The sequence below is a fragment of the Budorcas taxicolor genome, chromosome 16, assembly GCF_023091745.1.
Source record: "Budorcas taxicolor isolate Tak-1 chromosome 16, Takin1.1, whole genome shotgun sequence".
Lineage (NCBI taxonomy): Eukaryota > Metazoa > Chordata > Mammalia > Artiodactyla > Bovidae > Budorcas > Budorcas taxicolor.
In genome coordinates this window covers 8228578-8246824 of record NC_068925.1, presented here as the reverse complement: position 1 = coordinate 8246824, position 18247 = coordinate 8228578, and the positions used below count along the sequence as shown (strand labels likewise).

The 18247-nt window shown below is 36.8% G+C and overlaps 1 protein-coding gene across 1 annotated transcript in view; it reads right to left on the bottom strand.

Moving 5' to 3' along the window:
* KCNT2 (potassium sodium-activated channel subfamily T member 2) overlaps positions 1 to 18247 on the bottom strand; it is a 436616-nt gene that overhangs the window by 170182 nt on the left and 248187 nt on the right. The window contains exon 13 of the mRNA XM_052653896.1: positions 15720 to 15828. Coding sequence (XP_052509856.1) covers positions 15720 to 15828 — 109 coding nt within the window. The remainder of the gene's footprint in view (positions 1 to 15719; positions 15829 to 18247) is intronic.

Below are 18247 nucleotides of genomic sequence, written 5' to 3'. Positions count from 1 at the left end.
ACAATATATTATTTTTTAATATATTACTTTGACTTGCTAACATATTTTCTATAATTTTTCAACTATGTTAATCAATCAAATTTTTCTCTAATTATCATTTCCCATAATATGCTTAATAAGTTATGATTCAAGTTTGTATAATCCCATAATCCTCTTCTCTGGAAAATATGCAAAAACTGAAAATAATGTGACTGGAATATTGGATTTCATTCCAATCCCAATGAAAGGCAGTGCCAAAGAATGCTCAAACTACGGCATACTTGCACTCATCTCACACGCTAGCAAACTAATGCTCAAAATTCCTCAAGCCAGTACCTGAACTGTGAACTTCCAAAGGTTCAAGCTGGATTTAGAAAAGGCAGAGGAACCAGAGATCAAATTGCCAATATCCGCTGGATCATCAAAAAGGCAAGAGAGTTCCAGAAAAACATCTACTTCTGCTTTATTGACTATGCCAAAGCCTTTGACTGTGTGGGTCACAACAAACTGGAAAATTCTGAAAGAGATGAGAATACCAGACCACCTGACTTGCCTTCTGAGAAATCTCTATGCAGGTCAGGAAGCAACAGTTAGAACTGGACATGGAACAACAGACTGGTTCCAAATAGGAAAAGGAGTACGTCAAGGCTGTATATTGTCACCCTGCTTATTTAACTTATATGAAGAGTACATCATGAGAAACACTGGGCTGGAAGAAACACAAGCTGGAATCAAGATTGCCGGGAGAAATATCAATAATCTCAGATACGCAGATGACACCACCCTTCTGGCAGAAGGTGAAGAATAGCTAAAGAGCCTCTTGATGAAAGTGAAAGAGAAGAGTGAAAAAGCTGGCTTAAAACTCAACATTCAGAAAACTAAAATCATGGCATTCGGTCCCATCACTTCATGGTAAATAGATGGGGAAGCAAGGGAAACAGTGAGAGACTTTATTATTTGGGGCTCCAAAATCACTGCAGATGGTGACTGCAGCCATGAAATTAAGACTCTTGCTCCTTGGAAGAAAAGTTATGACCAACCTAGACAACATATTAAAAAGCAGAGACATTGCTTTGCCAACAAAGGTCCATCTAGTCAAAGCTATGTTTTTTTCAGTAGTCATGTATGGATGGGAGAAGGCAATGGCAATCCACTCCAGTATTCTTGCCTGGAGAATACTAGGGACAGAGGAGCTTGGTGGGCTGCTGTCTATGGGGTCACACAGAGTTGGTCATGACAGACATGACTTAGCAGCAGCAGCAGCATGTATGGATGTGAACACTGGACTATAAAGAAAGCTGAATCCTGAAGAATTGATGCTTTTAAACTGTGGTGTTGGAGAAGGCTCTTGAGAGTCCCTTGGACTGGACTGCAAGGAGATGCAACCAGTCCATCCAGAAGAAAATCAGTTCTGATTATTCACTGGAATGACTGATGCTGAATATTTTGGCCACCTGATGCAACGAAGTGACTCATTTGAAAAGACCCTGATGCTGGGAAGGATTGAAGGTGGGAGGAGAAGCGGATGACAGAGGATGAGATGGTTGGATGGCATCACCGACTCAATGGACAGGAGGAGTCTGAGTAAACTCTGGGAGTTGGTGATGGACAACAAGGCATGGCATGCTGCAGTCCATCCATGAGGTTGCAGAGAGCTGGACACGACGGAGCCATGAAATAAACTGAACTGAACTGAAAGCTGAATAAACTGAAATGAAGCTCTTTGTAAAGCCTCATGGAAAACCCTTAGTTACTTTTGCTGGAGAAAATGATAATACAGAATTGTTAAAAGAATGAGACATTGGTACTCAAGATTTATGATAATCATCAATTTGATAAATACTAATTACTAGTGGCTGATGTTTTTGGAGTATTCTTTTTAAAATCATAACAACCCTAAGATATAGTTTCTCTTACTCTCACTGTACATATTGAAAAACTCTAGCTTGGGAGGTTGAGAAATCTGACATCATACAGTCCTTATACTGTAGAAGAAAAATTTGACTGAAGTCAGTCTTATTCCAGAATTTGCAATATTTATCTTTTCACTTTGACAAATTTATTATAAAAAGGGACAAACTGCTGAAGGATTTTCTTTTATAAACCAGTTTGAGTTTATTTCCTTCTTGGAAATTTATGGTGATTAAACAAATTATCTGTGAAGAATATTTTTATTCTACTTGACTCTCGTTACAATTTGTACTTGGGCTTCTATTCAGAAATCTTTTATTGTAACTCTTATTCTGGGTAGGATTTTGTTCTTTCTAACTCTAGGCTCACTATTTAACTTCATATCTTGTTGATATGAGTAAGAGCATATCTTTTCTAATGCTGAAATCATGTCCATATGGAATGTCCTTCTGTGAATCTGATCAAAGTGTAGATGCTAATTGCATTTATAACTGTTACAATAATTCATATAATAATTCATTTAAATATAGTGTAACAGTTCCATAATTTAATGAATATCTATAGTCATTTTTTTCAGGAGAAAGTGACCCACAAATTACACAATTGATATATCTACGTAAAGTACTAGTTGCTAGGTTGCTGAACAGTTTTTGCTTTCTAATAGTTTTTATACATGTTAGTTGAATTTTGAAGTTTCTGTCTTTCACACTTTAAAAACATGGGTTTACTTTTGAAAACTACATCAATGATTGTCAGGGTATGAGTTCCACAATTTAAGGGAATTGAAGGTAATTAAATAAGTGGAAATAAAAATATGCTTTGTATCTTGTGATAACTAAAATCATGCCAGTTAACACCTGTGAAACTACAAGGACAAAATATCAATAACAAGTAAATATGTTTTAAGATTAAAATGATTATTATTTTATTGCAAACAGTATTCATTACCTACTGCTATATAACAAATGACTCCAAAACTTATTGACTTAAACATTTCATTTCTTGAAATTCTGTGGGTCAGCATGATTTCTGTGGATTGGCTGATAGGTGAGTTGGGAGCATCAACAGATGCCAAAAATGAGAAATATTGAGATAAAGTATTAGGATAGAATTTTAAAACAATCCATTCATTTCAATGGATTTATCAAGAAAACAGCAAAATAACAACTTGAAAGAGAATCAGTGGTTGATGGGTAAGTTGGGAACCAGTGAGGTGGGGTGCCTGGGATGGATAAGTCTCACTTTCCATGGGATTTTTCATCCTTGGAAAGAATAAATCAGATTCTTCACATACAGTCTCTGGGCCATGTTCCAACCAAAGGCAAGCAGAACCTGGATGGCCTTTCAAGGCTCTGTTTTTAAAGTTACACAATGTATTAACAGCTTTTGTCACAGTATACTGGTCAAAGCAAGTGACCAGACAGCCCATATTCAAAGGGTGGGAAGTATACTGTGCCTCCTTGTGGAAGAAGCTGCAATGTGGAATCACAATGGGCCACAGACACAGAGGGCATGGCTTACTGGAGGCCATTATTTTAACAACTTACAACACCAACTCAATGACAGTTTGATGCAACGCCTTTTGAAAGGTTAAGTCCATAATTGCTTTAACCTCATGCTGAGATATAAAACATATTATTTTTTGTTTGAGAGTCTCATATATCACCTCAAACTGCTTTGTATGGCACTTTAATGAAATCAAGGTACTTTTATCTTTTCAAAATATACAAAGGGTGCCTCCAAGATAGTGTAAGCTCACTACATAAAAGAATGAAGATATTATTAAAAGGAATTTCAGCAGACACCATAAATGAGAAATACTGAGATACACTATTGGGATAGAATTTTAAAACAGTCCATTCATTTCAATGGATTTATCTAAATATCAGCAAAATAAGAATGTGAAAGCTAATAAATTCAAATAGTCTTTGTAATTTCTTGTTTGTAAAAATAGGCTATTTTGATAGTGAGTTTGGTCTGTTTGTGAACACATCAATGGCTTGCTAAAGAGAAAAACTAAAATCTGCTCTGAATTTCAGTTATAGCATATTCAAAAGCATAACTTGTCTTCTCAAACTACATATTGTTTTGAGATCCACATTCAATATCCATTGATTGAATACCTAATATGTCTCAGATATCACTTATTTCACCATTACTGCTAATTTTAACCAATGAAAAGACATAGTATTATTATGGCCACTTAACAGAAGAAAAATATTGCAGCCAAACTACTAATCTGCTGGGCTAAAGTGTACATGGTGGCACTCAAATTTAAATTCATATTTTAAGAACCTTCATTAGTTCTGTGTCCACTGCTACCTTCCTAAAATTTTATCATATCAAGTCATTATTAGGTGTGAAAACTTTGCAAAAATACTGCTTTTCCTAAATAATAATAAAAATAAGGCAGCTTAGTTACAAAGGCTTTTTAGATAAATAATTGACATTTCCTAAATGTTAATAACAAATGTTACTGGCACTAGCTGTAATACTTCATATGTATTTTTCTATTTTATTAAAAGTCTGCAAAGGAGGTACTATTTTTTTTTTTCTTTTTTCCCAAAAGTGTCAGTTTTACTTGACAGTGTAATACAGAGCTAAGGCACAAACTAGCTGCTTCCAAGGGTTAGAGGGGCAGAGGTGCAGATGGGAAACAAGCCCTCTTGGGCACTGGGCCCACCAGCAGCCTTCTTGGCTGGAGGTTGTGCCTCAGTCCTGAGCCCCAGCAAACCAAAGGCTGAGTTGAAGAGGTTGATAGGTGTGGAACCATTGGTGATGAGGGTCGATTTTAGGCCCAGGATCTGGAACAATTGTTTTGTTTTTCCTTGCTGGCCTGTAAATAAATTCCTCAGTACCATTTTTCTAGATTTCATACATATATATATATTAGAATATGATATTTATCTTTCTATGTCTGACTTACTTCACTCTGTATAATAGGCTCTAGGTTCATCCATCTCATTAGAACTGACTCAAATGTGCTCCTTTTTATGGCTGAGTAATATTTCATTGTGTATATGTACCATTACTTCTTTAGCCATTCATCTGTTGATGGACATCTAGGTTGCTTCCATGTTCTAGCTATTGTAAATAGTCCTGCACTGAATAATGTGATACATGTGTCTTTTTCAATTTTGGTTTCCTCAGGGTATATGGCTAGGAGTGGGATTGCTGGGTCACATGGTGGTTTTATTCCCAGTTTGTAAGGAATCTCTATACTGTCTTCCATAGTGACTGTACCAATTTACATTCCCACCAACAGAGAAGAGTGTTCCCTTTTCTTCACACCCTCTCCAGCATTTATTATTTGTAGAATTTTTGATGATGACCATTCTGACTAGTGTGAGGTGACACCTCATTGTAGGTTTGATTTGCATTTCTCTAATGATGAGCAATGCTGAGCATCTTTTCACGAGTTTGTTATCCATCTGTATGTCTTCTTTGGAGAAATGTCTGTTTAGGTCTTTTTCCCATCTTTTGACTGGGTTCTTTGTTTTCCTGGTATTCAGTTGTATGAGCTACTTGTATATTTTAGAAATTAACCCTCTGTTGTTTCATTTGCTATTATTTTCTGCCATTCTGAGGGTTGTCTTTCCCCTTGCTTATAGTTTCCTTTGCTGTGCAAAAGCTTTTAAGTTTAACCAGGTTCCACTTGTTTACTTTTGTTTTTATTTCCATTACTCTTGGAAGTGGATCATAGAGGATCTTGCTTTGATTTAGGTCATAGAATGTTCTGCCTTGTTTTCCCCTAACAGTTTTATAGTTTCTGGTTTTACATTTAGGTCTTTAATCCATTTTGAGTTTATCTTTGGGTATGGTGTTAGGAAGTGTTCTAATTTCATTCTTTTACATGGAGCTGTCTAGTTTTCCCAGCATCATTTATTGAAGAAGCTGTCTTTGCCCCATTGTATATTCTTGCCTCCTTTGTAAAAAATATGGCACCATAGGTGCATGGGTTTATTTCTGAGCTTTCTATCTTCTTCCATTGGTATATTGTTCTGCTTTTTTGCCAGTACCATACTGTCTTGATGACTGTAGCCTCATAGTATAATCTAAAATCAGGAAGCTTGATTCCTCCAGCTCCATTCTTCTTTCTCAAGACTGCTTTGGCTATTTGGGGTCTTCTGTGTTTCCATATGAATGTGAAATTTTTTTGTTCTAGTTCTGTGAAAAATGTCATTGGTAATTTGATAGGGATCACATTGAATCTGTAAATTGCATTTGGTAATATAGTCATTTTCAACAATATTGATTCTTCCTACCCAGCAACATGGAATATCTCTCAATCTGTTTATGCCATCTTTGATTTCTTTCATTAGTGTCTTATAATTTTCTGTGTACAGTTCTTTTATCTCCTTAGGTAAGTTTATTCCTAGATATTTATTTCTTCTTCTTGCAAAGGTAAATGGGATTGATTCCCTAATTTCTCTTTCTGATTTTTCATTCTTAGTATATACAAATGCAAGTGATTTCTGTGTATTGATTTTGTATCCTGCAGCTTTCCTCAAGTCACTGATTAGCTCTAGTAACTTTCTGATACTATCTTTAGGGTTTTCTATGTACAGTATCATGTCATCTGCAAACAGTGAGAGGGTTACTTCTTTTCTGATCTGGATTTCTTTTACTTCTTTTTATTTTCTATGATTGCTATAGCTAGGACTTCCCAAACTATGTTGAATAATAGAGGTGAAAGTCGACACGCTTGTCTTGTTCCTGATCTTAGGGGGAATGTTTTCAGTTTTTAACCACTGAGAATAATGTTTGCTGTAGGCTTAACATGTATGGCCTTTACTATGTTGAGGTAGGTTCCTTCTATGCTCATTTTTTGAAGAGTTTTAATCATAAATGGGTGCTGAATTTTGTCAAAGGCTTTTTCTGCATCTATTAAGATTATCATATGGTTTTTACCTTTCAATTTGTTAATATGGCATATCACACTGATTGATTTGTTTATATTGAAGAGTCCTTGCACCCCTGGAATAAACCCAAATTGATCATGGTGTATGAGCTTTTTGATGCATTGCTGAATTCTGTTTGCCAAAATATGGTTGAGGATTTTTGCATCTATGTTCATCAGTGATATTGAGCTGTAGTTTTCCTTTTTTGTGTTCTCTTTGTCTGGTTTTGGTATCAGGGTGACGGTGGTCTTGTAGAATGAGGTTGTAAGTGTTTCTTCCTCTGCAGGTTTTTGAAAGAGTTTTAGAAGGATAAGGCTTAGTTCTTCTCTAAATGTTTGGTAGAATTCTCCTGTGAAGCCATCTGGTCCTGGGCTTTTGTTTTGGGGGAGATTTTTTATCAAAGCTTCAATTCCAGTGCTTGTAATCATAATTTCTATTTCTTTCTGGTTCAGTCTTGAAAGATTGAACTTTACTAAGAATCTCTCCATTTCTTCCAGGTTATCCATTTTATTGCCATATACTTGTTCAGAATAGTCTCTTATAATACTTTGCATTCCTGCATTGTTTATTGTAACCTCTCTTTTTTCACTTTTAATTTTGTTGATTTGATTCTTCTTTTTTTCTTGATGAGTCTGGCTAAAGATTTGCCAATTTTGTTTATCTTCTCAAAGAACCAGCCTTTAGTTTTATTAATCTTTACCATTGATCCTTTCATTTATTTCTGCTCAGATATTTATGATTTCTTTCCTTCTACTTTTTTTGGTTGTTCTTTTTTCAGTAGGAATTTTTTCATTTACTGTTTGATTTTTTTCAGTAACCTGTTGGTTATTTAGAAACATGTTGGTTTAATATCCATGTGTTTCTGTTTCTTACAGTTTTTTTTTTTTTTTCTTGTAATTCATGTCTAGTCTCATAGCATTGTGGTCAGAGAAGATGCTTGATACAATCTCAATTTTCTTAAATTTACTGAGGTTTGATTTGTGACCCAAGATGTGGTCTATCCGGAGGAATGTTTCATGTGCATTTGAGAAGAAGGTGTATTCTTCTTCATTTGGATTGAAGATACTGAAGATATCAATGAGATCCATCTCATCTAATGCATCTTTAAGACTTGCGTTTCCTTATTAATTTTCTGTTTTGATGATCTGTTCATTGATGTGAGTGTGGTGTTAAAGTCTCCTACTAATATTGTGTTTCTGTCAATTTCTCCTTTTATGTCTGTTACTGTTTGTCTTATGTATTGAGGTGCTCCTATGTTGGCTGCATAGATATTTACAATCGTTATGTCTTCCTCTTGGATTGATCCCTTTATCATTATGTAATGCTCTTCCCTATCTCTTGTAATCTTTATTTTAACGTCTATTTTTTTCTGATATGAGGATTGCTATTCCAGCTCTCTTTTGCTTCCAACTTGAAAGGAATATATTTTTACATCCTCTCATTTTCAGTCCATATGTGTCTTTAGGTCTGAAGTGGGTTTCTTGTAGATAGCATATATATGGAACATGTTTTTGTATCCATTCAGCCAGGCTGTGTCTTTTGGTTGGAGCATTTAATCCCCTTACATTTAAAGTAATTATTGATATGTATGTTCCTATTGCCATTTTCTTAATTGTTTGGGGTTGATTTTGTAGATCTTTTTCTACTCATATTTCTTGGCTACAAAGTCCTTTTAACATTTGTGTAAACCTGGTTTGGTGGTACTGAATTCTCTTGACTTTTGTTTGTCTGAAAAGCTTTTTACTTCTCCTTCGATTGTGAATTAAATCCTTGCTGGGTATAGTAATCTTGGTTGTAGATTTTTCCCTTTCAGTACTTTAAATATACCCTGCCATTCCCTTCTGGCTTGAAGAGTTTCTGCTGAAAGATCAGCTGTTAAGCATATGGGGTTTCCCTTGTATGTAACTTGTTGCTTCTCCCTTGCTGCTTTTAAAATTCTTTCTTTGTGCTTAGTCTTTCTTAGTTTGATTAGTATGTGTCTTGGCGTTTCTCCTTGGGTTTATCCTGTATGGGACTCTGCACCTCCTGCACTTGATTGACTATTTCCTTTTCCATGTTGGAGAACTTTTCAACTATAATCTCTTCAAAAAATTTTTCATACCCTTTCTTTGCTCTTCTTCTGATACCCCTATAATTCAAATGTTGGAGTGTTTGATTTGGTCCCAGAGGTCTCTGAGACTATGCTCAGTTCTTTTCATTTTTTTTCTTTATTCTGCTCTTCAGAAGTTAATTCCACCACTATATCTTCCAGCTCACTGATTCATACTTCTGCTTCAGATATTCTGCTATTGATTCCTTTTACAGTGTTTTTAATTTCAGTAATTGTGTTGTTTGTCTCTGTATGTTTATTCGGTAATTGTTCTAGGTCTTTGTTAATTGATCCTTGCATTTTTCTCAATTCTGTTTTCAAGGTTTTTGATCATCTTTACTATCATTATTCTGAATTCTTTTTTACATAGTGTACCTATTTCCCTTCATTTATTTGGACTTCTGTGTTTCTAGTTTGTTCCTCCATTTGTGTAGTACTTTTCGTGGTCCACTGGAGAAGGGAATGGCAAGCCACTTCAGTATTCTTGCCTTGAGAACCCCATGAACAGTAAGAAAGGGCAAAATGATAGGAGACCAAAAGAGGAACGCCCCAGGTCATTAGATGCCCAATAAGCTACTGGAGGCGAGTGGAGAAATAACTCCAGAAAGAATGAAGGGATGGAGCCAAAGCAAAAACAATACCCAGTTGTGGATGTGACTGGTGATAGAAGCAAGATCCAATGCTGTAAAGAGCAATATTGCATAGGAACCTAGAATGTCAGGTCCAGGAATCAAGGCAAATTGGAAGTGGTCAAACAAGAGATGGCAAAGGTGACTGTCGACATTCTAGGAATCAGTGACCTAAAATGGACTGGAATGGGTGAATTTAACTCAGATGACCATCATATCTACTACTGCAGGCAGGAATCGCTCAGAGGAAATGGAGTAGCCATCATGGTCAACAAAAGAGTCCAAAATGCAGTACTTAGATGCAATCTCAAAAATGACAGAATGATCTCTGTTCATCTCCAAGGCAAACCATTCAATATCACAGTTATCCAAGTCTATGCCCCAACCAGTAACGCTGAAGAAGCTGAAGTTGAATGGTTTTATGAAGACCTACAAAACCTTTTAGAACTAACACCCAGAAAAGATATCCTTTTCATTATAGGGAACTGGAATGCAAAAGTAGGAAGTCAAGAAACACCTGGAGTAACAGGCAGATTTGGCCTTGGAATGTGGAATGAAGCAGAGCAAAGACTAATAGAGTTTTGCCAAGAAAATGCACTGGTCATAGCAAACACTCTCTTCCAACAACACAAGAGAAGATTCTACACATGGACATCACCAGATGGTCAACACCAAAATAAGATTGATTATATTTTATGCAGCCAAAGATGGAGAAGCTCTATACAGTCAACAAAAGCAAGACCAGGAGCTGACTGTGGCTCAGATCATGAACTCCTTATTACCAAATTCAGATTTAAATTGAAGAAAGGAGGGAAAACCGCTAGACCATTCAGGTATGACTTAAATCAAATCCCTTATGATTATACAGTGGATGTGAGAAATAGATTTGAGGGCCTAGATCTGATAGACAGAGTGCCTAATAAACTATGGATGGAGGTTGGTGACATTGCACAGGAGACAGGGTTCAAGACCATCCCCATGGAAAAGAAATGCAAAAAAGCAAAATGGTTGTCTGGGGAGGCCTTACAAATAGCTGAGAAAAGAAGAGAGGCAAAAAGCAAAGGACAAAAGGAAAGATATAAACATCTGAATGCAGAGTTCCAAAGAATAGCAAGAAGAGATAAGAAAGCCTTCCTCAGTGATCAATGCAAAGAAATAGAGGAAAACAACAGAATAGGAAAGACTGGAGATCTCGTCAAGAAAACTAGAGATATCAAGGGAACATTTCATGCAAGGATGGGCTCGATAAAGGACAGAAATGGTAGGGACCTAACAGAAGCAGAAGATATTAAGAAGAGGAGGCAAGAATACACGGAAGAACTGTACAAAAAAGATCTTCACGACCCAGATAATCATGATGATGTGATCACTAATCTAAAGCCAGACATCTTGGAAAGTGAAGTCAAGTGGGCCTTACAAAGCATCACGACGAACAAAGCTAGTGGAGGTGATGGAATTCCAGGGGAGCTGTTTCAAATCCTGAAAGATGATGCTGTGAAAGTGCTGCACTCAATATGCCAGCAAATTTGGAAAACTCAGCAGTGGCCACAGGACTGGAAAAGGTCAGTTTTCATTCCAATTCCAAAGAAAGGAAATGCCAAGGAATGCTCAAACTACCGCACAATTGCACTCATCTCACATGCTAGTAAAGTAATGCTCAAAATTCTCCAAGCCAGGCTTCAGCAATACGTGAACCGTGAACTCCCTGATGTTCAAGCTGGTTTTAGAAAAGGCAGAGAAACCAGAGATCAAATTGCCAACATGCGCTGGATCATGGGAAAAGCAAGAGAGTTCCAGAAAAACATCTATTTCTGCTTCCTTGACTATGCCAAAGCCTTTGTGTGGATCGCAATAAACTGTGGAAAATTCTGAAAGAGATGGGAATACCAGACCACCTAACTTGCCTCTTGAGAAATCTGTATGCAGGTCAGGAAGCAACAGTTAGAACTGGACATGGAATAACAGACTGGTTCCAAATAGGAAAAGGAGTACGTAAAGACTGTATAATGTCACCCTGCTTATTTAACTTATATGCAGAGTACATCATGAGAAATGCTGGACTGGAAGAAACACAAGCTGGAATCAAGATTGCCAGGAGAAATATCAATAACCTCAGATATGCAGATGATACCACCCTTATGGCAGAAAGTGAAGAGGAGACAAAAAGCCTCTTGATGAAAGTGAAAGAGGAGAGTGAAAAAGTTGGCTTACAGCTCAACATTCAGAAAATGAAGATCATGGCATCTGGTCCCATCATTTCATGGGAAATAGACGGGGAAACAGTGGAAACAGTGTCAGACTTTATTTTGGGGGGCTCCAAAATCACTGCAGATGGTGATTGCAGCCATGAAATTAAAAGACGCTTACTCCTTGGAAGAAAAGTTATCACCAACCTAGATAACATATTGAAAAGTAGAGACATTACTTTGCCAACAAATGTCCGTCTAGTCAAGGCTATGGTTTTTCCTGTGGTCATGTATGGATGTGAGAGTTGGACTGTGAAGAAGGCTGAGCACTGAAGAATTGATGCGTTTGAACTGTGGTGTTGGAGAAGACTCTTGAGAGTCCCTTGGACTGCAAGGAGATCCAACCAGTCCATTCTGAAGGAGATCAGCCCTGGGATTTCTTTGGAAGGAATGATGCTAAAGCTGAAACTCCCGTACTGTGGCCACCTCATGCAAAGAGTTGACTCATTGGAAAAGACTGTGATGCTGGGAGGGATTGGGGGCAGGAGTAGAAGGGGATGACCGAGGATGAGATGACTGGATGGCATCACCGACTTGATGGACGTGAGTCTGAGTGAACTCTGGGAGATGGTGATGGACAGGGAGGCCTGGCGTGCTGCGATTCATGGGGTCGCAAAGAGTTGGACACGACTGAGCGACTGAACAGAACTGAACTTTTTATTATTACTATTATTTTAGTGTACTGTTTGAGGTCTTCTTTTCCCAAGCTTCAAAGTTGAATTCTTTCTTCCTTTTGGTTTCTGCCCTCCTACGGTTGGTCCCAGTGGTTTGTGTAAGCTTTGCATAGGGAGAGATTTGTGCTGAATTTTTTGTTTGTTTGTTTATTTGTTTTTCCTCTGATGGGCAAGGCTAAGTGAGGTGGTAATCCTGTCTGCTGATGATTGGGTTTGTATTTTTGTTTTTTTTGTTGTTTAGATCAGGTGTCCTGCACAGGGTGCTGCTGGTGGTGGGGTGATATTGGGCCTTGTATTCAAGTGATGTCTTTTCTGTGAGTTCTCAGTATTTGATACTCCCTAGGGTCAGTTCTCTGGTAGCGTAGGGTGCTGGAGTCAGTGCTCCTACTCCAAAGGCTCAGGGCTTGATCTCTGACAAGGATGAATTCAGTTGTAGGTTTGAAGGTACACTCACTGGATTAAATTTCTACAGCCTGGTTTTCTCCTGACATTTAATTTACACACTTTCTATCACGGGGTAAGAAATGTGATGTATGAAGTTCCAAATCTCTGTTCTGCTCCCAGCTATGAGCACCTCCTCCTCTGCTGTCCACTGCCTGGTGTTCCTCCCTCTCAGCTGGGCTGACTATCTGGCTCCCACCACTGAGGCTACTCTGGCAAGTGGCCCAGGGTGCACCCTTGTCCTCCAGCAGACCTTCTCATCTTCCTCGTCTTCCCTGCTCAGGCTCCCCTTCTGGTCTGTTTGCCCTGCCCACCCCTGGAAACCAAGTCACTTCAGCTCCAGTGTAGGCCCACCCTCTGTTGTTTTTCATTTTTGATTTAGGAAACAGGTTTAAAGAAGCCCTGGCACCATCCAAAACCATTTACATGCTCAGAATCTCTCATTAGTCCTTTAAAAATATTCTTTAAAACAGATTCTAAAATGCCACCAGACATCAAATTGCCAACATCTGCTGGATCATGGAAAAAGGAAGAGAGTTCCAGAAAAACATCTATTTCTGCTTTATTCACTATGCCAAAGCCTTTGACTGTGTGGATCACAATAAACTGTGGAAAATTCTGAAAGAGATAGGAATACCAGACCACCTGACTTGCCTCTTGAGAAATCTGTATGCAGGTCAGGAAGCAACAGTTAGAACTGGACATGGAACAACAGACTGGTTCCAAATAGGAAAAGGAGTACGTCAAGGCTGTACAATGTCACCCTGCTTATTTAACTTCTATGCAGAGTACATCATGAGAAACGCTGGACTGGAAGACACACAAGCTGGAATCAAGATTGCTGGGAGAAATATCTATAACCTCAGATATGCAGATGACACCACCTTTAAGGCAGAAAGTGAAGAGGAACTAAAAAGCCTCTTGATGAAAGTGAAAGTGGAGAGTGAAAAAGTTGGCTTAAAGCTCAACATTCAGAAAATGAAGATCATGGCATCTGGTCCCATCACTTCATGGGAAATAGATAGGGAAACAGTAGAAACAGTGTCAGACTTTATTTTTGGGGGCTCCAAAATCACTGCAGGTGGTGATTGCAGCCATGAAATTAAAAGACACTCCTTGGAAGGAAAGTTATGACCAACCTATATAACATATTGAAAAGCAGAGACATTACTTTGCCAACAAAGATCCGTCTAGTCAAGGCTATGGTTTTTCCTGTGGTCATGTATGGATGTGAGAGTTGTACTGTGAAGAAAGCTGAGCACCAAAGAATTGATGTTTTTTTTTGTTTGTTTGTTTAATTTAAATTTATTTATTTAAATTGTTGAACTGTCGTGTTGGAGAAGACTCTTGAGAGTCCCTTGGATAGCAAGGCGATCCAACCAGTCCATTCTAAAGGAGATCAGTCCTGGGTGTTCTTTGGAAGGACTAATGCTAAAGGTGAAACTCCAATACTTTGGCCACCTCATGTGAAGAGTTGAGTCATTGGAAAAGACTTTGATGCTGGGAGGGATTGGGGGCAAGACAGAAGGGGATGAGATGGTTGGATGGCATCACTGACTCAATGGACATCAGTTTGGGTGAACTCCAGGAGCTGCTGATGGACAGGAAGGCCTGGCATGCTGCAATTCATGGGGTCACAAAGAGTCGGACACAACTGAGCGACTGAACTGAACTGAACTGAAAATGCCACCAAAGTTGAGAGTCATTGCTTTATTTCAGATACTTCTTTAGAAAAAAATGATGTCATTCGTACGAAGACTAAAATATGACTCAGAACAGATTGAATAGCAATAGTTTCACGGAACTCATCACTACTTTAAAACTTCTTAGTGTTTAAAAGTGTTAGTCACTCAATCATGTCTGACTCTTTGCGATCCTATGGACTGTGGCCAGCCAAGCTCCATGATCCATGGAATTTTTAAGGTAAGAATAGTAGAGTGGACAGCCATTCCATTCTCCAGGGGTATCTTCCTGACCCAGGGATTGAACCTGGGTCTCCTGCATTGCAGGCAGATTCTTTACCATCTGAGCCACCAAGGAAGCCCAGTGTTTATAAAATTTCATTTAAATATCATACACTAATAGATAAGCATTGTAAGATATGTGAATCTTCTGAAGGAAATACATTTTGCAAATACATACTTAAAATGATTTACTTTTTAAAGACTTTTGAAGTTTCAGACCATTAAGTTGAAATTTTACTTAAAAAAAGTTTCTTATATTTGAAGAAAAAAAAAGTACATAAATTATCTCTGGATCAAAATTAGTTCCTCCAGAAGCACTTAAGAAAAGATACAGTACCATTTCATTGTTCAATTTTCTAATAGTTTAAAGTATAATCTCATGTGGATAATTATTTTAAAAGCAGCACTTGTATGAAAAATTCACATGTATCTTTTTCTTGAATTATTTTCAATATCTACCCTCAAATTAAATCTATTTAAATTACCTGAATACATTATATTATTCTATTCTATGGTAAGTTTATATTTATATAAAATAATGTATAGCAAAGTGTTATCTATCTACATATATATATATATAAAACATTTGAAATGTGTCTTTATTTCATACTCAACTATCAGAGCTAATCTAACTGAGCTTACTAGTGTGTTTAGCAAATTCAATTACCAAAATCACCAAGTTATTTAAAAAGGAAGGTCTTACCACAAAGATTCACATTTTAAAGTGAATTAATTATCTTATAACAAGTAGATGATAAAAAATAAATCCTGTTCTACAGAAACATGGATATAATAAACTACCATTAACTTCAGAAGCGTAACTCTTACAATGACAATAAGAATTTGAGGAAAGGTTTAAAGGATCTCATTTGAGGTCAAACTTACCAGCAAATTTGATATGGAATTTATTTTCAGGCTTTAAGATCTGGACATACAAAGGGCAATTTGGAGCAAAATCTTTTACAGCCCATGCTCTTAAAATTGTTTGGTGATCCTGAAATGATAAAACCCAAAATATCATGAGATGAACTGAAAGTGTCATAATATTAAGCAAAATTTGTCAATCAGTGTGTGAAATGGTCACATCTACAATTTAAAATTAAGCATATGAAATCATTCATTGAGAGTTCTTACTATTAAAGATAAGATAACTTGCTATTTTTATGGTGGTGGTTTAGTCACTAAGTCATGTCTGATTCTCGTGATCCCATGAATTGTAGCCCACCAGGCTCCCCTGTCTATGGAATTTTCCAGGCAAGAATACTGCAGTGGGTTGCAATTTCCTTCTCCAGGGTATCTTCTAGACCCAGGAATTGAAACTGGGTCTCCTGCACTGCAGGCAGATTCTTTACCAACTGAGTTATGAGAGAAGCCCAATTTCTATAAAAGAGATCAACAATACATAATTCAATTAGAACTAATTGCCAACACTTAGAAATTAGCAGAGATTAAGAGGAATGCCTTTGACAAGCATAAAAATAATTTTCCCAGAAAATAATTAAGGGGTAGAAACCTTCAGAAATGTGGCAAAATTGAGTTTGTAATAACAGTTTCCATGGGAAAAAGATGGATGTAAAATAATTTTAACATAGATTGTAAAAGGGCAATGACTGCAGAGACCATTTGTGAGAACACATTAGTTTACTTTTTATATGGCAGTAAAGATAAAAGAATTTTGACTTTGTATGTATTGGAAGAAATCAATAACTTTCAGATATTAAAAAAGTAACAGAAAAGTTTGTTTTTTTTTTTTTAAAGAAATGCTAAGATTGAGAAAGGAAGTGAATATCATGTTTACCATGAAATCTTACATATACTATCACCCCATAACTGATTTAACTGAATAAATCAGCTTGATTTAACTGAATAAATCAAAGCAAATTACAACTGTCCTTCGGTTTCCAGGACTCCCTATGCATAACAAAATATGAGGATGCTCAAGTTCTTCACATAAAATGGTACAGTATTTCCTAAAGAAAATCAACCCTGAATACTCGTTGGAAGGACTGATGCTGAAGCGCCAATACTTTGGCTGCCTGATGCAAAGAGCTAACTCATCACAAAAGACCCTGCTGGGAATACTGAAGACACGAGAAGAGAGCAGCTGAGGATGAATTGGTTAGATAGCACCATTGACTCAATGGACATGAGTTTGAGAACGCTCTGGGAGGTAGTGAAGGACAGGGAAGTCTGACATGCTGCAATTCATGGGGTTGCAAAGAGTCAGACACAAGTTAGTCACTGAATAACAACAATTTGCATATAACTTATGCACCACCTCTCAAATACTTTGAATCATCTCTAGATTACTTATAATATTTAGTTCAATGTAAATACAATGTTAATTGCTGCCAGCCAGTAAATTCAAATTTTGCTTTCTGAAAATTTCTGGAATTTCTTTTTCAAATATTTTGATCCAAACTTAGTTGAATCCAAGGATGCAGAACCCTCAAATACAAAGGAATGAGTCTATTAGAAAAATTCACTAATGTTAGATACATTCTATTTATTTACTTTTTTAACTGAAGTATAGTTGATATACAACATTATATAAGTTACAAGTGTAAAATATAGTGAGTCACAATTTTTAAAGGTTTGTATCTCGTCTATAATTATTATGAGACATTGACTATATTGCCTGTGTTGCACATATATCCTTGTAGCTTATTTTATACCTAATAGCTTGTACCTCTTAACCCTACCCTCCTTCACTGTACCCCCCTCCTTCACTGCTTCTCCCTACTGGTAACCCTACCTTATTCTCAGTAAATATTATTCTCTTTTTTTGTTATATTCACTAGCTTGTTGTATTATTTAGATTCCATATATAATGATAACATAAAGTATTTTGTTTGACTTATTTACTGAGTACAATACCCTCCATATATTGTTGTAAAAGGTAAATTTTCATTCTTTTTATGACAAATTTTCATCTTTTCATTGTGTGTGTGTGTGTATATATATATATATATATATATATATATATACCATATCTTCTTTATCTTTTCTTTATTGTTAGATACTTGGGTGTTCTATATCCTGGTAATTATAAATAATGCTCCTCTGAACAGTGGGATGCATGTGTTATCTTCAATTAGTGTTTCTGTTTCTTTCAGATATATACCCAGGAATAGAACTGCTAGGTCATACGGTAGTTCTATTTTTAGTTTTTTGAGAAACTTGTATACTGTTTTTGACAGTGGTTGAACCAATTTACATTCCCACCAACAATGTACAAGGATTCCATTTTTTTTCACATCCTCACCAACAATTGTTATTTATATTCTTTTTGATAATAGCCATTCTGACAGGTGGGGGGGATATCTCGTTGCGATTTTGATTTGCATTTCCCTGATGATCAGTGTTACTGAGTATCTTTTCACCCTGCTGTTGGCTATCTGCATACTCTCTAG